The sequence below is a fragment of the Lampetra planeri genome, chromosome 15 (assembly GCF_965212315.1).
Source record: "Lampetra planeri chromosome 15, kcLamPlan1.2.h2, whole genome shotgun sequence".
NCBI classification, from domain to species: Eukaryota; Metazoa; Chordata; class Hyperoartia; order Petromyzontiformes; family Petromyzontidae; genus Lampetra; species Lampetra planeri.
In genome coordinates, this window is record NC_136121.1 from 7770584 (window position 1) to 7797938 (window position 27355).

At 47.0% G+C, this 27355-nt stretch overlaps 1 protein-coding gene across 1 annotated transcript; it reads right to left on the bottom strand.

Annotated features, from left to right (window-relative positions):
* Positions 1-5901: 5901 nt before the first annotated feature.
* ETFDH (electron transfer flavoprotein dehydrogenase) lies at positions 5902-27232 on the bottom strand. The gene is made up of 13 exons (XM_078600951.1): positions 27053-27232; positions 22279-22431; positions 20413-20642; positions 19109-19190; positions 18004-18122; positions 17313-17390; positions 16840-16986; positions 15713-15853; positions 14873-15016; positions 11163-11325; positions 10894-11076; positions 7713-7934; positions 5902-7149 (listed from the first exon to the last, which is right to left on the bottom strand). The coding sequence occupies exons 1-13, from the start codon at positions 27084-27086 to the stop codon at positions 6986-6988; spliced, it is 1860 nt and encodes a 619-aa protein (XP_078457077.1). The 5' UTR covers positions 27087-27232; the 3' UTR covers positions 5902-6985.
* Between the last annotated feature and the right edge of the window lie 123 nt (positions 27233-27355).

Genomic DNA, 27355 nt, shown 5'->3' on the forward strand with positions numbered 1-27355 from the left:
AGCACAATTTGTTTATAATAATTTACACCGCCCTTTACGTGGAGGCCCTTCCACGGGCATGTTGGTTGATTTTCCCATACTTCATCCCCACACTGGTCAGCGAGGGATTTGTTGGTGATGCAGTGCCTCCGTTCCGGTTCAGATTCCACTCACCACGGAATTGAACTCTGGTGGCCGGGTTCATTGCCTAGTGCGCTAACCATTCCGCCACCGCTCCCTTCCCCCCCTACGTGTAAGCTACGTGTGTTTGTGTATTTGCTTTGGGGGTTGAGTGTCGTGACGAGAGCCGACTGCGCTTGTCCTGGCAACGAGGACATTCAAACTGCTGGGGCCTCACCGTGGCAACGGCACAGGGCCCACAGCCAAGAGTGACGACGACTCATAACTACGACAAGGAACAACGCGAACTTCCTTCTTTCGCACCGTACGTAGCACGCAGCAAACATTACTCAACACGTCAATCGTGCGCACACAGATGAACAATCTCACAGCACGGCGAGCGTGAGCACTAATGCACTGTGCGTTGAACTTATTTCGCACCGTACGTAGCACGGAGCCCACAAAAACACGGTGGACATCTCTCAAAAACAGGGAGCGTGAACCCACGGTGAACATCTCACGGATTCATCCGTCAGGCGGTGTGGGACTTCTGAAGCAATGTGGGTTTTTTTTAATTCTCCACCCAGCCAAGTGCTGTATCATCATTCTTGCTTCGGCAAGAAAACTCTGGGCCACACGTTTTGTCTTTCCTCGTCTCATCAGCAGAGTCAAGAGGCCCGTTACAACGAAACGCTGCCGGGCTGCAAAGACCGGCGGCGAGAGAGAACGCCAATCCCAGTTGGGCCACCGATTACTGAAAAGCGTCACACGACAGAGGTGAATGTCGAGTCTGAAGTTCGTTTCGGTGAATGATTAAGCTCCGGACGCAATGTGCTACCCCCCCCCCCCCTCTCTCTCCCCATCATGAATGCGAGAACACTGATCCTGGACTGCTCGTGGGCCATGCGGGGGAGTGCTCGAGGGAGGTGAGCGCTAATCGTCGCAAAGGTTACGTGTGTAGGTTACTGACCACAGGTAAAAATGGCAAAGGTAGAATGAGGGGTTGTTATGGTGTTTTATCACAGAGAGCAAGCGGAGAGCTCCAATTTCCGCAGACCTGACTCCGATTAGCACGGTGCGAAACAAGTTCAACATTCGTACATACAAGACCGAGAGGTATAGTTATGGGTTGGTTGGTGTTAATATTCTCAAAGGATAATTGTAGGTTAGAGATACTGTTAGGGGTAATATTAAGGTTAGAGTACAGGTTAGTGTTTATTGTCAAAATGGTTAAGTGTAAGCTATAGTTATCCTTAGGGGTATAAAGAATGATCAAGGTTAGAATGAGGGTGAGGTGGAGGTTGGTGTTAACTGTTAAAAGTTGTGCGTTAGAGTAAGTTTAGGGCTAAGTGTATGGTTAATGGTAAGTGGATTAGGTGTATGTGTAGGATGAGGGTTAAGTGTTCACTTCGTGTTATGGTTTCAGTGTAGGATTGTCATTAAAATGTAAGGTTAGGATTAAGCATACGGAAAATTGCTAAATGTTGGTTAAATGTAGGGAAGGTGTTACGTGTAGGGTTATTGGTATATTATAGTTTAGGGCAGCACAAGCCAGCATTGTTCAGGACTATAGCGGTAAGGTATTTACAGAACTTGCATACACCACGACGACCAAAGTCTCTCTCTGTACCCTCAGCACCGTTCTGGTAATATACACGTACAAGTGCCGGCTGCTGGGGTAACTATCAGTGCCATTCGCATTCGCTCCGGCTCTATTTGCACCAGGCAGGCTCAGTCGAGAGTGAGCCGGAGATTTTCTCCTGCATGACCCCGCGACACACTGCCCTGATGAACCCACAGCACACTGAACCCTATACCAGCAGCAGGGACCCGCTACACAGGCTGCGGTGACATAACCACTCAGCCGGCTCAATCTGTGTTGTCAGGGCAGCAGAAATCACTCCACTGCAGCAGACCTTCTTTACATGACGAAACCTGTCCTGGTTAAGCAAAACCGATTTGATGTCCTTGTGCATATATAAAAAAAACACATTGACAGTCTTCTTGTAAATCCACTGCTGGATGTAGGGCCTCCCCACGCCATGTCAGCCACAGGGGTTGTTTTACCATAGTTCATTTTGGTCAGTACATCTTGGTGAAGGAGAGGTCCAGGACCAGTTCAGATAGCATTCGCGTCTGAGGTTAACCGGAACGGGAATTCGTGAAATTCGACTTATGGCTCTGTGAGAGAACCAATGTGTTACTGCACCAGGGTTTCCACGTAAAGCCAGGTCACACCTTTATTTCTCAGTTGAAAACTACGGTAATCTCCACCTCAGAGGTATTTTTAGGAACGCTTTGGCCAAAAAGGTTGAGCTTAATTAATTTGCATTAGGTCATGTCAGAAGGGCGAGTGATAAAATAATGAGCACAGGTGCAGTGCAAATGGTTCCCAAGAGACGAGACCTACATTCTGATCCTCCCATTAAGAACAATGCCACTTAGCAGAATTACACAACCTTGAGTCAGTTAAGTATCTGTTACAGCAAGGTGCGAGGCTATTAAGTTACTTCTGAGAATGTGTCTGTTTTATGAAGTTTGACGATTATGCTGACTCAGGACTCTGTTGCACGTTCAAAATCACTCCAGAAATACACGTATGTTGCTGGTAATACTGAAAACTATCACAATATGCTTCATAAATGATGGCCTGATAACAGAGGCTAGGGTCATTGCTGTTAGCGAACACCTATTAAGGCTAGCATGGTCAATGGAGGGTTAGAGTGGCCAATATCACGTCCGGCCACCTTTTTCTCCCCAGTGCTGATGGTTATACCCCACACCATGTACTCATTTAAGGCTGAATCCACCTCGGAGAGATTCAGGACTGGTTCAGATGTTCACCACTGATGTTATATACAGCCAGGAATGAAACTCACATGGCCGGGTTCATCGCACCACACCACCGCTCCCCTCATCCACACAAATATGTGTGCACACTAGTGTGACAGTGCCCTTGTCAGTGCCCCTACCCTCTGTGACACCAACACTACCAAACAAGCCATGCCCTTCAGCACCCACACACGCCTGTCACACTTGGCTTGGACGTTTCTAGTCATGCGAGTTTTACCATTTAACACCATAAATGTTTTTTTTTTCTGTTGCTTCCTTGACAATGACAACCCACCCTTTTTAATTGCTGTCGCTTGTACATTTTGTATTCCGCGATGTGGTCATTCGGGAGTGTAAGCCAACACGAGATGGCGTTTGACCCTTGAGCCAAGTAAAACAATAAAAAGTCTCCACTCTACAAAATCTCTCATGTCATCCATGGGTACTTGCATTGTCAAAATAAAAGACGACAGTACATTCAGTCTCAAAATGTGACGACATCAGACGCAGTTTGGCGTAGCTTTGGAATGCGCAGGTAGTGCGACTGTATTGCCTTCGTATCCCCCTTGCACTAAGGGACCATGCCAACCACACACTGAGCTAATGACATTAATTAAACAGGCCGCGTACACGGGGGGGGGGGGGGGGGGTCTTGCCACTCTGTGCTGCCCCAACGCCTGTGCTCTCGCAAAGCAGCCTGTGCAGACGCACACCGCATGTGAATCCAGCTACAATGAATGACAAAAAACACACAGCGACAAACAGCCTCCTGGAATACTTGCTTCAGCCCATGTCGCGTAAACGCATCAGTGCAGTGCTTCATTCCACCCAGAACAGTCTGGGCTTCTGTTCCGGATAAAGTATATTGGCACACCATATCCTATCTCACGTTATTGTGTCCTTCATGATACCGATGTGGTGTGTGGTAGTGTGGCAATTTGTTTGGCATGAATTGTGCTTAGGGTTACCAGATGTCTTGAAGGGCAGAACTTTAAATTATGCCACGATAATATAGTATTATGGATGTGTACCTTATATTCTCGTGGTAGTGCTTATTGCAAGGCAGCCTAGCAGCACTTCAGATTATAACAAGTGAGAAATTCAGCCGCGTGTATAACCCATTAAATATTTCATGCACTTTTGAGGGTGACATTCAGGTGTGGATCCGGGTTTGTACTAATACTGAACAGTGTGAAAATACGCTGTATTCCATTTGCATGAACGTGCCCTCAAAATGCTAATTATAATTAAATGTAAAGGGCGTTTTTAACACGTAGGCTTTCACGACCAATATCATCCATAAGAGGTTTTTGGGTTAGATCGCGTAAATATATAAATTTGTCGTTAAAACCCACCACAGCCAACTAGTAAAGGTTGTCACGTAAACAGAACGTGGCCAATTCGTCACCAGTACAGCACTAACCGGTGTGTGGTCAACACATCTACGCCTCTATATAAGGAATGAAACAGGTGGACTTTTCCACAAATCTGGCTGACGCCTGATGAAGATAGTTGTAATTATTGGCGAAACGTCGTACTCAGTTTGTAAATGTTGTGGCTTGGCTCTCGAACACACCGGTTAGTGCTGTACTAGTATAAATGTAAAGTGCATTTTAAACGAGTAATGTGCTACGTGCTTGGGCTACAGGGTGAGAACCTTTGGTCTAAGTGACGACCGCATATGAACATTTTACTACCCGCAGTGCTTTTTAACACAAGGCCCGTGTGCACGTACACAGTGCGGTGCAGGCAGTCTCATGAAAAAAAAATCACCACGAGTTTTCAATTACAGAGGCTGGCGGCGTGAGGAGGGGGGTGGGACTGGGTCAGATGCGCTGTTTTTTTCCCTCTGGAGAGCACGCGGGAACAGCGTGCGTGAGCTACGAGGACGACGACGCATCTCTCGCCATTCACCATTGCGTCTGCATCAGCAGGGCTAATGGTGGGGGCAGAGAGGGCTCGGAGGGAACCCACCCGTTAGTAACGTGTTGTTCTCGTAACGCATTAGCTGTCCATTCCACCCATCTGTAACGTGGGGAGACGATAACTCTTATAAAGAGGATTCAATGAGAAAAAAAAACTTGTATGCAAAGTTGTGTTGCTCTTTATGATCTTGCATTACAGAAGTGGCTAAATTTGATTCAAGTGCTGCCCAAAACGTTAAGACAACCAGCACTAAAAAGATTCGCCTTTGGAGTTGGAGGAACGTGCGCCTTCCCTTCCAGATGATGTGCGACGTCACCTCGCGACATCGCAGGTCGTGCAGTGTGACCATCTCGTTCAGCTTCAAAAGTTATGTACCATGTTGCTAAAAAACGAAACTACATCGGGCAAACTGTTTTTAAAGTGTTTCAGAATCCATGCATACGCATGACTTTTCTTCTTTCTTTGAACTGCATTACCCCGAGGCATGCAATGATTCAGCAATGCATCAATTACCGTCAACTCTCGCAATACATGCATCAAATCCTTCATGATATATGCAGCAACAATCCTCCTAAGGACCACTGCCCTAATTTTTTTCTCTTTACACTCTAATTACGAATCATTGAGTACTGTTAAGACAGTCCCGTAATTGTCCAACCACAGCCCAACTTACATATGGTTTGCAGGCAGATTGAAGTTGAGAATTAAGTGGGGTCAAGTGTGTGCGATAGATCAACTGCATGACTGGTTTCAATGGGCAAATGCCCAGTTTTCCTAGTGGCCCAGTCCAACTCCTGAGTACCAGTTCAGTAACACTTTGGTTTATTCATAAGAATATTTTCTCCCTGTGAGCACATTCTAAATTGAATAGTCAACTAGAGAACCTCTGCTTGTGACATTGGCTGTGATTTTGTTGGAAGCCATGGGTTAGGCCCCAGCAGCAGAGCACAAAAGGCTTTTCACACAGGAAGGGGCTTGCGGACTAAAACAAATGCCTGGTGCACTGGGTGTGTGGGTATTTGTGGTTTGATGAACATTTTTACGTTTGAAGTTATAACGCTTTATTTGTGAATGCTATCCAGCGGAATACTTTTTTAAATTTTCCAAAAAACTAACCCTTAGTGACAACTTGCGGCAAAAATCACAGTAGAACTATTTTTGAAATACTGTTTCATACATTTGGATATTATATTTAAGGCTTTAAAAAAAGACCACCATGCACAAAACTTCAACACAACACTTCTGTTCCAAAAATCTAAGTGCATTGCGCTCACACAAATTTAGAGTCGAAAGTGACATCAGCTGAATGAGCCCATAGTCATACAATAAACTTTACTTTCCCCCACTGCCCAAAGTTACACTCCCTAACCATCTCATTTCACAACAATTTTTTGAAGCACAGTGAGATCCGAGTCACTACTCTTCAACAGTTGCACATACAATGAATGAGACAGTCCTTGAGGCTCATTAAAATTTTCCACAGTTGGTAAACTTCATTTAAATGCAAGACGTTAATGCTCGATTCATACAAAAGCAGCAATGCCAGAGTACGTTCAGAGGATTCAAGCCATCGCTTTCACCAGACACAGAACAAACCCTGGCTCAGAGCAGAGGTCAGTTGAGCCAGGGAGGCACAGCATTGACTTTACGTCGCGAAACCTCATCGCACAGTCTCGAAGATTTTATGGTAATGTATAATCAACCTACATTCAAGTACAGAACGTTAACTCGACGCTAAAAGAAAAGCTCTCTTTGGCAAAAAATATGTAGCAGCTTCTAACTTATTAAAAATTTTACTTGAACAAATACAGATCTTGCCCATGGTATCAAACTTAGCGGCTGTGGCACCATTATTGGAACGGGAACAGTGGCAATTACCACCACTAACCCATGAATGCAACACAAGAAACTCCACACGACATTATTTTTATCGGCAGTGCGAGCCAAGCAAGGCTGCGTCTAAGCACGTCTCAATAGTGGGGACGTGGAGGCACCATCAGAGAGCCCGGCTCACATCCGCCACGACCCTACCGGTTGTCCTGACAACTCAAAACAGGCACCCTCGGGGTGGAGAGGGCAGTGGGCACGGCCGCGTTGATAACAACGGGGGTCAGGAGGAGATGGGCGGTCACAGTCCGTTGTATGCGGGGCCTCCGCTGCCCTCGGGCACCACCCAGTTGATGTTCTGGCTCGGGTCCTTGATGTCGCACGTCTTGCAGTGCACGCAGTTCTGAGCGTTGATCTGCAGCCGCATGCCCTCGCCGCTGTCGTTGGGGACGAACTCGTAAACGCCTGCAGGAGGAACAAGCACGCGCATTCGCTCACTCAGCGCCGTGCACAGTGATGTCTGAAGTTTTTCTCTCCACGTGATGGAGCTTCAGGAAGTGAATTCAACAGGTGGAGCAAAATGTACGTTTATGAATGCATCTGTGCATATGTATATGTACAATTGTACATCTGCATGCATGCATGTGTGTGAATAGTGCAGCGGTTAAGAGGTACTGCAGCATATAGCGCATTATACTAACATCAGTGACAAATATCTGAACCGATACTGGGTCTCCCCTCAGGTCAATTCAGCCTTATATACGAGTAGCTACTGCCGTGTATAAACATCAGCGCTGGAGAGATAAAAGGCAGCCGAGCGCGTTGTTGGCCACCCACCCCCTCGTGTGTCGTGCCGACACTTAATGGGTGCTCACTAAAAGCACTAGCCCCAACTGTATGCTAAGGCTATACAGGAGATCATTCGTCTTTTTTTACATCGAGCATACCTACACAGACACATACGCGAGGATTGCACCTCTTACATCTGCCCGTCTGTGTCCCTCGAGCCGTGTCCCCTCCCCGGGTACCTGCGGGGCAGAAGCGCTGCTCGGGGCCGTCGTAGAGTGCCAGGTTGCGCTGCACGGGCACGCTGTCGTCGGCGAGCGTGAGGTGCGCCGGCTGGTCACCCTCGTGGTTAGTGCCACTTAGCGCCACCGAGGAGAGCAGGTCAAAGCTGATCTTGCCATCTGGCCGTGGGTACTCGATGGGCGTGCAGTCCTTGGCAAGCTTGAGTGATGACGAGTCGGCACCTGGGAGAGGGGAGTGATGGTGCAATTGGATGCAAGCACGTGCATGAGCAAAATTTGCACACGCAGCCAGCATTGGACCGCAGACCCACATACACAACAGCAGAATCACACACACACCAGCAGAATCATATACATGAGTAGAATTACATAGACACAAGTAGAATCACATGCGCACCAACAGACCCGCATACACACCAGCAGACTCACACATACGAAAGCAGCAAATACCAGCAGCAGAAACACCAACAGTAGTGGGTTAAAATTGGTGCATTTGGAGTCACAATTCAAAACCTATGGATGAAGAGGGGGAGAGGTGCAACTGTATGTGTAGTTGAGTGTGGATAGGGAGGCTACCTCAGCACACGATAACAAAGGACTCTTTATTAACACGATCGAAAAAGTAACTTGCAGTGCCACACCCAAAAACCATCCTTCAGGGAAAGAACTTTGATCCGATCTCCGACTCCCGAGAACAGGTTTGTTGAGCATTTCTGTGACGTCTTGGGGGAGGGGAAACCCAACAGCTCAAAAACCATCATAGGGCAATATGGGGTTGACCCTGCTGGGTGCTGCTGTACCTCAAATATTGGAGGAAGGAGTCGCTCCTTGTGAGTGGTTGGCTGATGTGTCATCTGTTGAGGAAGTGCGTAAGGTGATTCGGAGCTTGAAACCAGGTAAAGCGAAAGGGAGAGATGACCTCCCAAGCGAACTGCTGAGGGAGGGTGGCGTTTATGTGTAGACTGCCATATTTGACATAATTAAAACTGTCTCGTCCACAAGATGGGATCCGCAGGAATGGGAGGATGCCCTAGTGGTCCCAATTTTTAAAAAGGGGGATTACAATGATTGCAACAACTACTGGGGTATGTCCCTTCTCTTTGTGCCGGGAAAGGTACTGTCAACATCACCTTGCCATACATGCCAAGAAGCTTGCAGAGCCCCAATGTGGTTTTAGACCAGGGCGGTCCTGCATGGAAGCCGTTTTCTCTGTCCATATGCTACAGCAGAGGGGGTACAGCAGGGATGCTCTTTGGCCCCAATACTTTAACATCGTCTTTTACCATGTAGTTCGAGAAGCTTTGCATGGATGTACAGATGGAATTTCTGTCTAGTATAGATACAACTAGAGGCTGATCGATGTCTGGGTGCGGACAAGGGATGGCTCCCTATTCGTCAACCATATGTATGCGGATGATCAGGTGATTGCTGCCCACCGAGGAGTTGTTGATACTACTGCTGTACCTGAAGCATGCTGCTAAGAGATGGGGCCTTACCATCAGATGGGGCCTTAGGTGATGAAATGTTGCCCTTCCTCAACTCTCCATGAGTGATGGGGCAGTTATGGAGAGAGTGGAGAAGTTTCCATACTTGAACAGTGTTCCTTATGACCAGCTCTGGTTTAGCAGCCAAGGGGTCTCACTCCGAATCAGTCGAGCTGCATTATCTTTTCATCAGCTGCTTAACGCTGTGTGGAAGCTACCTGGCCTGTCACGCTATATAAATCACGCTATATAAAGCTCCGGGTCTTCTCAGCCATAGTTATGCACTCCCTTCTCTATGCCTGTGCAATGTGGAGCCCTCTAAAGGAAAATCTGTCAGTTATAAACATTCAGACTTGTCTACCTACGGTCCATCCTGGGTTTAACCAGACTGGATTGTGGGAGGAGTTCATAGTTCCTTAAAAGATCTTGACACAGTCCCATCAGTGAGCTCCTCCGGCAAGCGAGACTGGGTTTCGCTGGGTCATGTAACCCACATGCCCAGACACCGCATGCCCAAGCAGCTTCTGTTCGGCTGGATAGATGGGGCTAAACGTGCGTGGCAGAGGCTAAGAAAGATATGAACTCATGTGGTACAGAAGGATGTGGAGTTGATTGGACTTGCCGATGACTGGTACCAACAGTGTCAAGATCGGCCTCTGTGAAGGAGGTTCGTGAAGGACGCTGCTGGGGAGTTTGGAGGCTGTCGCCCTCCAGCAACAACGGAGGGCAGAAAATGACGTTCACAACAATGAGTGGAGCGCCGAGCGACTAAAACGCCAGTCATCTCAGTCAGTCAACCCATGGCACCTGGGTATGTTCCGTGACATCCTGCCAGCAGGCCTTCGACACTTCACATGGCATGGTAAAAGCGCCGTGGTAATGTCACTGCCACGTATTAATGAACGGCGGTTGTTGCTGGATAGAGAGGGTGGGGGCAGGGTGGTCCATTCGTTAACAGATTGAAGCATCCATTGCCTTTTTATTTAATCACTGCAGAATGAACCTCTGTCAATGTGGACAGTGAAAACACTCACTGTTGTATTTTCAAACTAGGAAATGATGTGGAATGTGCTGAGGCAGCTGTATCCAACTCTGCTGATGCAGGGAGATAATGGCGAGGACGTGGGAAGGGTAGTGATGTCTTATGAGGGTGGCAGAGGTGGCACTGGGTATCTGTGTACAAGCAAAGGGCATGACTTGTGCACAAACCAGTCATGATCAGCAGTCATTAAATTGTTACCGACTTCGTACCGTATCAAAGGGTGGCCGCACCTCTAAATGTAAGACAGAAACGCAGACGTCCAGTAAGGTGTTCACACATAGGCAAAGGAACCCGTACTTTAGCTGCCCAGAATTATTTAACCCGGGTCCTGCTCTCCTTAAATATCAGCCAGTGTAGCATGTCATCTGAACTACAAGCAATGCCGTCTGTAGTGATACCAGCACGTAGACTCCAAATAAACGCTGGCTGCTGCAGAAACATCAGCAGCCTGCACCGCACAACATTCTGCCCTGGGGCTTCAAACGTTGTTGCACACCCCATACGAAACGAATCCTGTTCTACCACCTCTCTGCTCATGGGAAGTAAAGTGGCAGTGCCCTAATTTAACACGAAGATACAACCAAGTCATGGGGCATCTTTGTCAGCAATGGTATTATGCGGCTGTGTGCAGAGAAGGGCAGGATGGGCCGGTCACCTTTGTGCTTGAGCGTCCAGGGCTCCTTTCCACGCAGCATCCAGTAGAAGATGCCCGTGTAGATCATGCCGCCATAGAGGCCGAGCACCGAGTGGCACGATGGGCGGATGTTGCGCACGGTGTAGAGCTCCTTCCACATCCAGGACGAGTGCAGCGCCTCCTCGTATTCGGGCACGTGCAGGCCTGATGTGGCGCACGGGAGTGGACGTTATTCAGAACGTGTCCACACGGCCGTGACTGTCTGGTGTTTTTGTAGGCATTGTTAGTACCGTGCTCGCCTCCCTGTGCACTTGAGAGCCTCGGAAAGATGGCCTGCGCGGCCAGAATGCCGCTGTACATGGCCGTGTGTGTTCCCTTGATCTTAGGCACGTTCATGAAGCCTGGGCTGCAGCCGATGAGTAACCCGCCCGGGAAGGTCAGCTGGGGGATCGACTGTGCGTGCACAACGCACATACACACAGGGCACAGATTCTCACACACACAATACCAATACCCGCCATTCGCCACTAAGTGACGGTAACGTCACCACGGCGCCTGTACCAGGCCAGGTGCACCCTGAGGCCACGTGAAGTGTCGAAGGCTCGCTGGCAGGTTCAAGGGAAAGACTGAGGTGCCATGGGTTGGCTAACTGGGATGACTGGAAGATGCACCAGCTGTACCCCCCCCCCTCCTGTACCAACACACACAATGTATATACACATACACACAGCATATGCACATACAATTAATTATCACTACAGTACACATACACAGTGCAAACCCAGAGTACACACACGGACATGTAGATCAGAGCACTAGTTTGCACATCACAACCTGCTAAAAAATAATGCATTCCTATAACTTCAATGGCAACAGGGGTTGTAAGTTAGGCCAGAATATAATTGGTTTAGGGGCTATCGTTAAGGTCAAATGTCAGGTCACACGTTAAGAATACTCATTTCACAGTCCTTAACAATGATTTGTTCACATGTTGTGGAAGGTTTAATAAAAAATTTAAATCTGAATGAAACTTGTGCAACGTCTTTGCAGTAAAAGAGCACAGCACACAGCAGGTGAATTAACAAAGCTGATTGGCAGCAGGGACTGTGCCAGCAATTCCGATACAAGCGTCAGACTTATCTTGCACCGGCTTCACCGCTTTGTACAAAACAACCCAGTGACGCCGTGCTTCACGTTTTTCATTTCCTTGTGTTTGGGTGGCTTCAGCTGATGGGGGTGTCAGGCGATGGCCATGGTGGTGGGCTCGTGCGTCGGGGAAACTGGGCCAGTAGTGCCCGGTCGGAGCCGGTCAGGGGCGGAAAGCGGCCGCTGAGTACAACCCGCAGCCTTACGCCCGCTACGCGAAGGGCGTGGATTTTTTTAAGTTTCGCGCTACAATGTGTGACCTCGAGACTCGCCTATGCCAAGATAACGTAAGGAAATGTAACTTTTACAAGAGACATTTTGAATATGTCCATAATGAATGGAAGATTGTGCAAAAAAAGTCCCGGTTAAAACAGCTCTATAGATGGATCATTGTAAATATTTCACCTATCACTTGACACACAGACTATACCACTTTTTATGACATTAAATTCGTCATAAATAGAACAATGTGTTATTTTACAACATCCTTCATGAAATGTAGGCTCGACATATGTTCTCACTTCTTTCAGAATTAGTTTTTTTTTATGTTTTAACCAAACACTTAACAGGATCTAGTTTGACTGGGACACCTCCAGTTGATCAGAGGTCAATGAGAATCCACTCACAATAGATTCTGTGAGCGGATTTATTCCAGTTAATTTTATTCATACTGCAGGCTCAAAAGCAGACATATCTACAATGAGCTCATCTGGATATGGTAATAACTGTGTTGCTGGGAGTTATACAAATAAAAATGAAAACTGTGTCAAAACGGTGACACCATGTTCCAAGATTTTATCAAGATGGTCTAAAGCTAAAAATCAAGTCTGTGCTGATAAGATCAGCCATGGTTGTAGTTGTGCGGGTTGGATGTGGCACGACTGATCTCCTCACAACGTCGCAATCACGAGGCATTTGATAACGTGTCAGCACGATATACTGAGAGGGCATTTCCATTCATGATAAATCGGCCAAAAAAAACCTACGCACAGGGCAGTTCTTTGAAAATGGGATAGTGACTGCTGAAGTTTCTGGGTCACCTTCAGCATATAGCGGTGTCTAAACTGGTGTAAGATGGATGTTACGCCAACATGCACCTTCACACCAAATCGGTGGGTGCCTGAAAGCAGTGGTCTGATCGTGCAGAAACTCGCCAGAACTCATCTGCCCAGACTGAGTTACATAACTGCGGAACGGAGTTGAAAGATATCTTGGATGATACTGAAAAAATGCATGTGACCGAAGACCATCCCCGAGCTGTACGACTGCAAAACATACAATTCAGCATTACGTAGACTATATCTGCCAAAATACGTGGTTTTCTCTAGGTGCGATACAGGACATGTATAGTTTAATCTCAAGAGAATCTTCACTTTACGAGGGAAAAGAACATTTTTTTTTATCTTTGATACCTAAAAGCAGGAGTTCTCAATTTGGGGTCCTTGGACTCGAGGGTCATATGCCAATCATGAAGCCCTTGAAACACAGGGCTTCATAGAGTTAAAGTATGGAAGGACATGAGAGGCTGGCTCGTCTGTGTTAAGGGGTCCATGGAAAAACCTCATATATACTTCTAGATTTGAAGCTTTCATGACCGCAAGGATTCAAACTCTTAGTTTTTTCTGGTAAAGTCACGTAGGTAAAAAAATGTAAATTAATAAAATAAAATAATAAAAATCACGACGTTTCGGAGGCAACACAAGTCTCCGTCATCAGGTGGGACCGTCACAGCCAGATTTGCTGTATCATATATACTCCAGTTCATCGACACTGTGGATCAGTCCACCTGTATCTATCAATGAAGAGAAACACTACTGTTCACTGGTGCCAGGCATAGCAGGATTGTATATGTACAGCCATTTGTCATTCCACAGCTGGATGTGGGCTTCCCCTCGGCAGCCGCCTTCTGCTCCTGACCAGCTCCGACCGGGCATTACAGGCCCGGTTTCCCCGACGCACGACCCCACCACCACGGCCAACGCCCGACACCCCCATCAGCCGAAGCCACCCAAACACATGAACTGCGCCGAGGTGGAACTGAAAGGTTGAGCATCAGATAAAAGGATGGCAACCCCTTATGCCTTTAGAGCACGTTCCGGGGCAATGGTATGAACCTATGCGTAAGTCTGTTCAACCCGATAGATATACAGTTCACACCCACACAAACTGGATGAGTCATCAGACAGGTGAGGAGCGCTGCAGCTCTGTGTACGACCACCCCCCACCTGTCCTCCTGTGCCGGACTTCTCAGCGGCAGAAATGCGGTTTTGCCTGTCAAACCGGTCGCCACCCAATGGATACAGTTGCTTGGGAATGCTCGCTGGTCTTGTGTTCACAGAGTGTGGGGATCCCCAGCTGGGAATGTTAGGGTTCTGTCTGGCAACGTGAGACGGTCACTTTCCTACATACGTATATTACGTATTACATCTAGGAAATTAGAGATCTCGGTGTTCAGTCCCCAAAATGACCTGAGCCTTCACTGCATCTGGTAAACAACAGCTAAAACAGTATGTTGTCATCATTATCGTAACGTCAGTAAAAGCAACATAACTCATTGTGATGAAAATGAACGGTTGAGTTTAAATTATGAATTCTGCACCAATAATTTTTGTCGAACTCTTCGCGACCATTTTCAGCACTTGGGTATTGCCATTGACAATGTGCTGACAACATTTAAACTCAAGTAATTTCACACGAGTCAAACTCAGAGCTTGACAGATGAAGGGACGGACTGATTAATGACTTCTCACAACCCCAGTGCGTTTTGACATTCCTCACCCTAAACCTGACTCACTTTCCTGAGTAAAAGAACCCAGTGCCCGCGCCCACTCGACGCGCCCGCCGGCGCCCGTACCTGCACACCGCCCTCGTTGAGAGCACGAGCGCCGTACGCGATGCGCTTGCCGCCCTCCAGCGTCGGCTGCACGCTTGGGTGATGCTTGAAGCGCTGGAACTCGCGGAATGGGCTGAGGTACGGATTCTGGTAGTCCAGCCCCACCTAGTGGGCAAAGAAGAGAAAAGCATCCGCTCATTTAGTGATGCAGTAGACACAGAATGAGGAGCACAGGCCAATACAAAAGTTTTAGAACTGGAACAATAATTACTTCATGTAGGAAGGGTGACTATTCAGTCTCAAGACTCCTTCTCAGGAGATTCCAGCTGTCTGAATAAATAACATTCTGGTAATTGAAAATCAAGGTGTCATCATGGCTAAAGACATTGATGCCATCACACCTCAGCAACGCTTTTTACCATCCTCCTGATCCCGCAGTTGCTGCACAACAGACACGCGGTCTCCAAGCCAGGCCCAAAAAGTACCCCATCTTCTGGTCTTAGGTCTTCCCTGTGGTCGCTTGACTCGCGGTAATCATTTCAATGCCTTTCTCTATAACTGGCCATCCTGCACACATGTCCTGCCCAGGACAATATTATTTGCCTAATCATATTTAGCTAAGTATTTAGTCCAGTATAAATCGTGTTTATCATAAGGATGTATTACTAGTCTTTTCTTGGACAAAGACCTGGCCATTCTACAGCCACCACCTGCGGCAGTGCAATGTCAATTACTGTGCCTGGAGCTACCTGGCCCTCGAGTGGGCACAAGTGTCACGTAAGCCATGGACACCACCTGCTCCACCTATCCCGTGCACACCACCTGTCCCGTCTACCGTGTCCTGCGCGCCGTTCCATTCACCACGAATCCGAGTGCGACGAGCGGCTCGCCCTCGTTGAGGTGGTAGAGGAAGGAGCCGCCGTATGTGTGCCGGTCCAGCGGCCACCCCACCGTGTGCTCCACCAGGCCCGGGCGCCAGAGGCTCGCGTCCACCTCCCACAACTGAGCCACACAGGGTGGGGCAACGAGTATGGGGAGAGGTGCACAGGAGGATTCGGCACGCAGAGATAGGAGAGAGGCAACACTCAAGGACTCACAAGAGCGTTAATGGCTGTGAGAGAGTGACCCTAAAAAGTTGAGTTTGGATAGGTATGCATAGGGTAATGTGAATGGCTTTGAGTAGGTGAATGTGTTGATTGTGTGCGAGCGAATGGATGTATGGGAGTGTGAATGGATGAAAATCAAGTCAAACTATATTATAAAAGCCTGGTGTTCTGTTTGTCCATCAACTTAATTATAAGAGCCTTTCAGAAAGCTTGAATCAAAAACTTTCATAAAGTGGACCCTCCCCCCCCCCCCCCCCAGATGTGGGGGGAAAAAGTTGGCCCCCGCCAAAAAAATATGTCACCCCCCCCCCCCCAAAAATATCTTTATTTTGTAGGCATATATGCCTATACACCCTACATACAATAGAGTCAGTAGTATCTGCACACATTGGGGGGGAGGGAGGGGAAGAGGACATCAGTAGGGGTGACGGGCAAGGCGCCGACAAGCCCTCTCTGCAACAGTTAGAATAAGGCGGCAATAGGCCGCCGAAATTCTAGTGATTAAAATGTGTCCATGAGAAGCAGTTGCTATTGTAGGCAGCAGAGGACAGTGCAACAAGATCCATTGTTGTACTATATTTACAGTATACGCTCCTATGGCAACGCTCCCCAAATTCACTAACCCGCGCTGACTAGCGTGGTGACGTGTGGTCAAACAGCCCTCACGACCCGCACGGGTTGTGGAGGCCCTCATCCAGTAGTGGATTGACAAAGGGGCTGCAGATGTACACAAGTGGGCGAGTACAAACGAGTGTGAATGGGTGAGCATGAATAGCTGAAAATTCACACCCTAATGGGTGTCAGAGCAATTGCACATGTGTGCGCCAATGCCCGCGAATGGGTGCGAGAGAGCAGCGTGTGGGCACGTGGGAGCATGCGCACCTCCTTGAGTCCTATGGCATAGGTTTGGGCCTGGCAGTTCTCCCGCAGGTTGTAGCGCTTGTACAGCTGCTTTGCCAGGTGGCCGTGGCAGCCCTCACCGAACAGCGTCACCTTCGCATGCAGCTCCATGCCGCGCTCAAACGTCTCCTACCACCGCGCGAGATGAGAAGCTTACAGGGAGAGTCAGAGGAATCCTGACTGACCAATACACAAAACACATGCTGCAGAGAGTTAAACATTAAACATATGCAGTGTTAGTTAACACTGCAATTATGTACTGTAATAGGAGAGGCAAGAGACGTGTGGGACTGTGTGAATTTTGTCAACATTTAAGTAGCTTTAGTTTAATTGACAAGAACCTGGGGAATTTAGTCAACTCATAATCCGTGGATTTCATTTAGTCATTCAAATGAAACGTGCCGGCCGAATGAATACTGGTGTGGGGTTCGGTGGCCACCGCGAGCTCGCTGCACCTTGGGCGAGCCGTCCTTGTGGATGCCCACGTCGTTGGTGGCGATGCCCTTCACGCTGCCATCCTCGTGGAACAGCACCTGGCACGCGCGGAGCCGGGAACAGAGATGCGGAGATACAGAACGCACATGCAAGCCTTCGCAATACAGCCAACCAGACGCTACAGCTACCAGCAAGATATGTATAACTCCACATGCATGTCAATAGATGGCAACTATTACAAAATAATAAACTATTAATAACACTTCATATTAATGAGACAGAATGACCTCATCTGGTCGTCCGTCACAAGAGCTTGGGCATGACTTTGGTAACTCACACGCGTGCGCTTGCGTGTAGGCATAAGAGCATTTATTTAGACTCCCACACAACCGTGCTACTCACAATACCAGTTTGCACCGGAGCTATACAATGTACCTGTAGTGATGCATCAGCCCAGCAGATGGGACTCTACACTATTTATGAGACAAATAACATGACATAATTTCTTAATTACCAGGACACGGCTGTTTTTTCACACATTTTCAATACACATCCAAAATAACATTCACGTATAAAATATATTATTTCCCTGTATAAAAAATGTACACCTCTCCAAGCTGCACGGACACCGCAAGTTCGTCTCGCCATGGCACGTTACATCTCCGTTTTGCAGACTAAACTTCATGCTCGCACGCCGGCGCGTATTGGTACCTCGCTAGCAGCGTAGCCCGGGTAGATCTCGACGCCGAGCGACTCCGCCTGCTCCCCCAGCCACCGCACCAGGTTGCCCAGCCGCACGATGTAGTTTCCGTGGTTGTTCATGGGCAGCCCTGTCGCCCACAACCAGACCAATTGGTCGAGCACACGCACAATTGTGTTGTTGTCTAAATGGGACTGAAGCTCAAGGTGGAAAAGGACAGATTTAATTTGTTGGTAAATGGAAAAATCAGGGAGATAAGGGTATGGCGAAGAGTCTTTTGTGCAGACATGAAAGGGGTCAGTCACAGGATTTGTGAGCTGTGTAAACAGACTTTAGAAAAGTGAGCAGTTAATCAACCCATCTTAACAAATGTCTGTCACTACACTAAGGCAATTCATTATGGGGGCATAAAGAGTTGTGTATCCAATATGTATCAGTTTGCACCTTGCTATCAAGAATGTTATCGTTTTATATACTATGCATTTTAACACAATATTAATAAAAACACAGGATTTCAAGACTGTCTTCAAGAAACAAGACATGGATGATAACCAATCTGATAAAAGCAGCAGCAGTTGGAACTTAAGGTCTCATTCTTGCGTTCATAGCTTGCTGGTGCCCTGTTGTTATCATTCCGGTCACCACTGAAATGTTTACACCCAGGCTGTTTGCGAGCGTAATGTTGCATCTCAGTGGGCACTCACGCAGGTTTGAATAAAGTGAACCTTTTAATTTTCCTTCTTAATTTTTGGAGCTTTCGTGACTGCAGGAATTATTCTTTGGTTCTTTCGGTTAAGTCACGTCTAAAGATAAAATAATGAATTACAATAATAGCGACGTTTCGATTGCAACACAAGCAATCATCATCAGGCATAAGAGAAATAGCAACAAAAATCTAACTAGAAAATCTAACTAGAAAATCTAACTAGTTTTCTAGTTAGATTTTTGTTGCTATTTCTCTTATGCCTGATGATGATTGCTTGTGTTGCAATCGAAACGTCGCTATTATTTTAATTCATTATTTTATCTTTAGACGTGACTTAACCGAAAGAACCAAAGAATAATTTTAATTTTCCTGTCTGGGTGAAGGATAAGGCTGTTGAAGTGTTAAGTCACCTGGAAGGATGGGCACTGGGATTCGGTGCTTCTGGGTGAGGATCCCGAACCTGTCCTTCGTCACAGGTGTGTGGAGCGGGGCCTGAAACAAGTAAAAGCAAACCCGTGACCTGCCATGCATGAAAAGCACCGTTCACAGACACAAAAATTATGCAATGATTCACACATTCCATGAACTGTCATGATTTAGGGACATGATGCCATTCAACAATGTATTCCTTTTTAAATCCTTTATATTAAGTTCACTTGCTTGCGCGCTTACGACCGTGCAAATCTTTCGGTCGTTTTTTAACCCACTTCCCGTGATCTAATCGAGCTGACATTTTGCACACAGACTCGTTGTGCGTGACAATTTATTTTCCACTTTTTAGGAATTTTTTTTTTCATATTTAATTTAAAATACCAATGTGATAAAAATGAAACTCTTACTCAAGAAAAACAGAAATGAATAATAAAATAAAACCGATGCCACGCATATAAAGGATTTATAGTGAAAAACTTTGTTTTTACGGGTTAATTTTTTACCTTTGTGATATAGCTATTACCGTACTCTCGCCAATCACGTATACATACATACATACATGCATTCAGTTGGACACAAATTTGCGATTCCTATGAAGGTGGCTAATGGGCTCACATGAATCAAAAAGCTACTTCACAGAGGGCCATTGCTAACCTAGTATAAATGAGTTGAGCGAAGAAAACTCCGTTTCTCAGTATCAACAAACTTTTCACAAATCAGACATGTGGCAATGGTGGCGACTAAACATTCAAAATGAAAATAATAACATAAATAAAATTCTTACATGTCTCAAACATATATGTATCAATTATATGTGTAAGTAGTGACTACTGTACTGGGGATTTTTGCCCATATCAAAATTGTACACCTTTTGGTTCATAAATGAATTACACAGAAAGAGATTAAAGATGTGAAACAGATTGTGGAGACAAGTCAGACAGTACAGATGAAACTGACAGAATGATATAGCACAAATAAGAGATGAAAAGGAGCCAGAAGAAGCAAGTGAGATGACCAATATCAATGAGAGAGCGAGACAACACAAACAAGACACGGAACAAAGGAGACAACAAGAGACGGTCCAAACAACACATACAAATTCTTGAATCAAATCGTCGCCACGAATCGCAACAAGTCATTGAGTCATGGTCGGTGGTGGTTGGTGGTTGTGACAAATCATCAAGCCTAGCAGTTGGTCGGTAGTGGTGACGGTTGTGATGAATCAACACAAGCCCCAGCGGTGGTGATGATGGGGGGTGGTAGCAGCAGCGTTTTTGCTCACCCCTCTTTCCTTCCAATCGGGGAAGAGGTTCTGCAGCACGGTGGGCTCCAGACAGGCACCGGACAGCGTGTGCGCGCCCAGCTGTGCCGCCTTCTCCACCACGCACACGCGCAGCTCTGCCCCGGCCTCTGCCGCCAGCTGCTTGAGGCGGATGGCGGCCGACAGCCCCGCGGGGCCGGCGCCCACGATCACCACGTCCGCCTCGTCCACAAAGCGCTCCATGTTCACGTCTGTGCGACGCACAAAAGACAAGAGAGGAAACGGGGAGAAGAGATGGCAGCGCGCACGCCAAATTTAAGTCATTACACACCGCACGTGCCCAATCATTGGTAGACACCAACGAGAGTTTTAACGAGCGCACTCCTGAGTTTTGTAGGGCACACGTGCGTACCATATCCTCATTTGAATCGGAGTCATTTGTCATATGGAACATGTCTGATGCATGCAGCATGTACAGTCAATTTATCTTTCAAAAGCGATTGTTAGAACTTCAGAAGCGGACTCACGTTAGGTCACGTAAACTGTAGTTTTCAGAAAAGTTAAAAAGATAAAGGTGCAGCCCTGCCATCTCTTTCTCACACCACTGCTGATGGAAGGGCCTCCACTTGAAGTAGCTCTAAACATCATTTATAGAGGGTACTGGCCTACTCTTCCACGCTGGCCAGACCTCTTGGTACAGGTGGGAGTACTCACCACCATACGTGATCTGCCAATCGTTTTACTGTGGTGTACCCAATCATACTGTTTTGTGTCGTTGGAAATTCACAGGAGCCTTCCAAGGTAGCGATGTGGATCAAAAACACTCAACACTCCAGCTGTGCTTGCCACCAGAACAAACCACTGCCGTTTCTCTACTTAGAAGACGTGTTGTCAGCTATGATGCTTAGGTATTTATTGCAATGTCGGTCGTATGGAGGAGACTCATTGGCAAGATGCTGTTTGGCCCTCTGAGTCAGACTGTACGCCAACTTATAAGATTAATGGCAAAAGTAATGTATTTTAATTATTACATATAGAAGCGTGGCCAAAAGTGATTTGCATGGTGTAGGAAATTGGAGTACAAGTGGATACAAAAGGTGGCCGGGTGACTTGGAGGTCAGAAAACTGAGCTGGCACCACTGAAATCGTGGGTTCAAATCCAGGCAGCTACCCATAATAAAACCAGGTTCTTACATGCAGCAAGTTGATGTTTAAAGCTCAGCCACCAATGACTGTACAAAAATACCCTCTTCTAAGTTTGTCTAAATTCCAGCTTTGAGAATTCAAAATGTTTGACGGTCATGTGACAATATCATGAGGGCACCCCTACTTATTGTATGAAGTGTGCCCTCTACTGTGTAAAGGATAGGTCACCGGATGTTTCTTTTTGGAGATGTCACGTGAAGAATCTCATATGCAGCCTTTCTCTGGCACATGGCTTCTTCATTTTATACATTGATAGATAATGCATGAACTTGGAATTTATTTGTAAAAATAAGAAAAAAACGAGGAGATAAATAGGTCTGCTCAGATGGCTTCAAGAACCCACCTGCTGTCCTACCATCTCCAGCGGGAAATTTCACAAATCTGTTCGATCCACAAACCCTTGCCTCCATAGTGCTGATTACAGTGTGCACCACTAACAAAAGCAAGTCAACCGAGTTCACTCTACAACCAGTCAAGCGAGACCTTTAGCTCTGCCACCTGTTTGGAGCAGTCCAGCAAAGCACCCAGCCCTAACTCGGGCATTCCAGAGTGCCCCTGCATGCGGGTTTATCTTGAGAAATAGTTGCAATTTGCATTCATTATTCAAGGCACTGGCAGTGGTGGTGTGAGTGCTGGTGGCGGCAGTGGTGCGAGTGGTGCCATGTGCTGCATGGTCGTTACCGGCCCATCGTGGGTCATTGTCCCGCGGGTGCACCGTGTAGTGCGTCGTTATCTTGGGCGTGACTTCTGACCCCGAGGAGAAGGAGCGGCAGGAGGCGGCGATACATGCTGGGCCCCTCTCGGCACCCCGCACGGCGGGTAGGCAGTGGCGCACTGCGGAACACGCACACGAACGCAAGGTGATTACGCCAAGCTCTGTATTTACAGAACATTCCTCATGCACTGCACAAGCAGAGAACATTATGATCCAAGATGGGGCCTTCAATGGAAGACACAGAACCAAGCCAGATCTTGACGAAAAAGTACTGGTAGAAACAATCCAAATGCAGCTCGTGACAGAAAAACACAACACTGTTAGGAGGTAGGAATCATAAGTCTTATATCAGAGAATTATGTATAATATACAGAGTTAATGCATATATAGATGTATGCATTAACATAACATACATTACGATACAATTTGAAATTATGAAGCATCCAAACGCGTGTTCAAATACCAGAGATCATCTCGACCCTTCATCCCTTAAGGACTGATGCTGTGGGAAGCAACAGTTATTGAGCTATAGACTCTTCCCTGCCATAAGAATGACACATATCTACCACTGGCTGTATAAGATAAGCACTGCCACGCGTTTATGCAGGAAACCACTCTGACTTTGTATGCGTGCAGTGTCAATCCACTGTTGGATGAAGGCCTCTCCACAGCGTGTCTGTCGTGGAGATTGTTTGACCTTGCTTCCCCATGTCGGTCATTGTAGGTTGGTGAAATGGAAGAGCCTGAGGACCATTTCAGATGTCACTTGTCACTGATGTTCTCAATGGCTGGGAATCAAACTCGGGTGGCCACGTTAATAGCACAATGTGCTAACGACTGAGCCATTGCTTTCTCCATACTCTCGTGTTATTTAGTTACTATATAAAGTACGCAAGCATATGCAGTGCAGGTACCAGACATACAGTGTAACAGGAGTATTAAATTGTGCACAGCTGGTTTTAATGTCACATGGTGGCGCACACTGTCTCACACAAAGCTGCCTCGTTCTAAAATAATCCCGCGTGTGCACACGGTGCAGCTGTCTGTGCTCCCTGCAGTCACTCCAGGATGCTGGGTTTTGACTTGGAGCATGTCCCAGTTCTCGGTGACCCCATCATGTGAAATCCAGACCACGAAAGGGGCCGGGCAACTGGAAGGGCGTGGGAGAAACCGAGAATGTGGGAAGGAAAGACCTGAGCTCCCATGAGCCCTCTGGACCCCTCATCAACATCTTTGCGTGTATTTGAGAAAGGTGCTGAAAGTGTACCCGTTAATAGAACTGCAAGGGAATTACGGTAATTTGTGGCTGAGTCATTACTGTAGTTTTCCCATGCGAATAAAATGCATGATGTCGATTCATGTTCACCTGCATTCACTGTGCAATTATTGCCATTTTCTAAGATATATAAATTGCGTTCAATACAAGTTGTATTGTCTTCTTCCAAGCGGTGGGAGCAGTGGCGCAGTAGTTAATGCATTTGGCTGTGAACCCGGTGACCTGAGTGGTGACATCTGAACCAGTCCTTGGCCCCCACGTCACACAAACCTGCACTCAACAGCACGGTAAAGCATGCTCAAGCAACCCCTATGAGCAACCCACCATGGGAGGGCCTTCATCCAGCAATGGACTGACAAAGGGCTGTACATAAACATCTTCAACTTTGAACAGCAGTACACTGCGTCTTTGAGAAGGATGCTAAGACCAAACAACACCTACAGTTTTGGCTGAGCACAAGGATAAATAATTCAAGTTTGATAACTTGTCTGCCAAAACTGCTTGTCAAACTGAACTTCCGTTCAGAGGTAAATGGAGACAGAGGCTGCTTGCGTCCTGAGGAAGGCAGGCGTCATGGGTTTATTTACGATTTTATTTTTATCACTGGAGGCTAGCCAATTAAAGCAAATCAATGTGAGGCCTTGGTCGCCAATTCCTCAGTGTTATTAATTACCTGGCAAAGTTGAGCTATTGATAAAGATAAGTAAAACAAAAGTGATGTGCAACAATGATATCGGTAAGCCAAAGGAAACACCTGAAAAACAAATTAAGTATGTATATCTAGAGCAAATATTGGAGGCAGACTGGATCTAAATAAATAAAGACGTTCACAAGGACAGGATGGAGTGATTTTGGAAAATTCCATTTGATAATGAAAAGCAGCATAACAATACACCTAAACATTAAACTACTTAATCAGTGCATATCACCTGCCATGGTGTAAGGATGTATGGACGATGGCAAATAACCTGGAACAAAAGCTGAAAAGTGAGCAAAGAGGCATGGTGATAAGGGTGCCAGGAATTGCACTGAGGGGTAGACAGAGGAACACATGGATCACAGAACGAATGCAAAATAGAGGGATGATGTTCACTGTGAAAGAATATGGGCTTGGGCAGAAGACATCGATATAAGCGATGATAGTAGATAGTTTTAGACTGGTGATGGAATTGCAGCCAAAGGAAATAACATTCCCAACAGGTAGACCACCATAGAGATGAAGTGCTGAGATCACCTCATTGATATACGATGGATTGTGGCATCGCAGAGCTGTGAGGGATGGTAACATGGAAAGGCCTTCACCCAGCAGCGGATATACAGCAGTTGATTACTATTGCAATATTATTAAGTCTGACCCCTCTCAGAGCCACTTTCTATAAAAATGTTGAGAACATGATTTTTATGTGTCTGTGAAAATTATATTCCACGCCAAAGACATTGCCGTAAACACGAACCCTAAGAAGCCCCGTGGGGTTCTGGCTTGGCTGATGTCCGCAGAGCCCTGATCTGCATTCCTTACAGGGGACTGGAGGAAAGGGAGCTGTAAACATTGTGCTTGGGTTGACGCAGAGGTTAAAAACAACCCCATACACACGGGAGTGAATGCTTGTTTTCTTATATTTGTGTAATTTTCTTGAACTGTATCCTAATTGTGATATCCTGGTGTCATGTTATGGGATGAATAGCAGTGCAATCCCATCCTGTGTGAGGATGGCCCACAGAAGAGAATACAACAGAACTACCTCTGAAATCCATTCAAGTGACTTCTGGTGCACACTGTAGGGGGAGCAACAACTTTCCCGCGTAACAATGTTTGTCGCATGACGGTCAAACCGATTGCTAAATTTTAATTCCCTGTAACTTATCCAGCTTAGCACGGAAGCATATTTAAAGTGAAGTTTTTTGTGTAACGGGTAACATGACTGAGACGATCGACTCACTACAACTGAACACATTCCTGTGGAGGGAGCTGGTAGGAACGTTGGGTTGCTCGGTCAATGGCCAGGGTCAACGGCGGCGTGGTGTATTCCGCAAATATGCCCGACTGTGAGGGCGAGCACAAGCTGGCGTGAGTAGGTTAAACGTTGAGTTTTATAAGGGCACCACGGGGTGACCAGCCCCTTCCCTCCCCACCCGGCCCCACCCCTCCCACCCCCCACCCACCCCACCCAGCCCCTCCCCACTCTCCCCACCCAGCCCCTCCCCACCCAGCCCCCCCTCCCTGCCCAGCCCCTCCCTGCACGACGGACGGACACAATAATCCCCTGTGGGCTGGTGTAACCAGGAGGTTCCTACCAGTATAACCCTGAATCTTAACGGTGCCAACTCAAGCGCTCTGACCTCTGAGCCACTCGGGGCCACCTCTACAGCACTCAAGTCCAGAAGACAGCACAGGGGCACTTCATTGCACCGTTCATCACAATAGCAATGCACTCAAAGTGTCCCCTTTATAGAACCGCAACACCGATGATATCACGGTTGGCTACTACGGTGCAAAAGAAGTTCAACATGCAGACAACCAACTCCACACTCATCGGGTTTACATTTTGTAACATTAACATGTTTACCCGTCAACTTTTATGCTTTACAAATGCATTAATTCCGACAAAACATAAAAAAAACTTTGAATGTTCTTGTGTAACTATTTTTTTAAAGTAAACGCTTCAAGTGGAACAGGTTAAGGCGCACGATACGGAGTTCAACAGAGCCCATCTAGAGCAAATGCTTGCCTCTTCCACGATCACCTAAAGTGAAACTACTTATAAATACTGTAAGTGAAGTAAGCTAGCACCTCTGAGACATTGGGTCCCATTGCAGGCGTCCACCTGTACTTAATTGTAACCATATTTAAGTGTGTAACGCAACCAACTCAATAAAGCTTATAAACTTCTTATCTTTTCCCTTCGAAAACTGCACGTGCACCTCGTGCCACATTTAGAGTTTGGCATTCCAAAGCAAGGCAACACAATCGCTCACACGGTAACGCATTTACGCAACATTTTCGTGCAATGTAAACCCAGTGTTGACTTGTGTAAATAATTCACCACGCTTGTGTAACAGCCCACCATCAGAACCCTACACAAAAGCAGCCATGTCAAAGCAAACTACCGTATTCATTTGCATGTTAAGAGGTTTACCACATGAACACTACCACCGTATTGGTAATCAAGTTAACACTCAAGGATCAAGAGCGAACCTTCCTCCAATGACCTTTGCCACACATTCCCGTGCCATTCATTTGGGCCCATTGCCAGCCACACACACAGACTCCTCAAGCAATCACTCACTCATCAACAGCGACCGGGATTCACACACAACGCTCGCTAGCACAAATGCGTTCAATTGTAATTCATCCGTAATCAAAACTAAACTTGCAGGTGATGATAATGGACTTTAAGAGACGGCTTGCCCCGTGCACGTTAAGCAGCAGTGCGATGTGCGTGGTGTCAACGCTGCAGCCTCACCTGCGGGCCAACACGACACCAACTTAAACGCCATGAGCCTCCGTTGTTCACCCCTCCACTGCTTCGTCGACAACAACAACAGCAGCTCGTCAATGAATCGTTGAGGAGTGTTGCGCCCTCGTCTCTCGCTCTCTCACCACCACCCCCTGCGTCCTCTCTCGTGCTGCTGCTGCTGTTGACGAGGACGAGGGGGGGGGAGGAGGGGTTACCGCAAACCACCACTGCGACGTTTGTCGGATTTGAAGCCTGCACGGCCGCCATCTTGGTCAAGTGCACAAGGCGAGGTCGGTGGATGTCACCCAA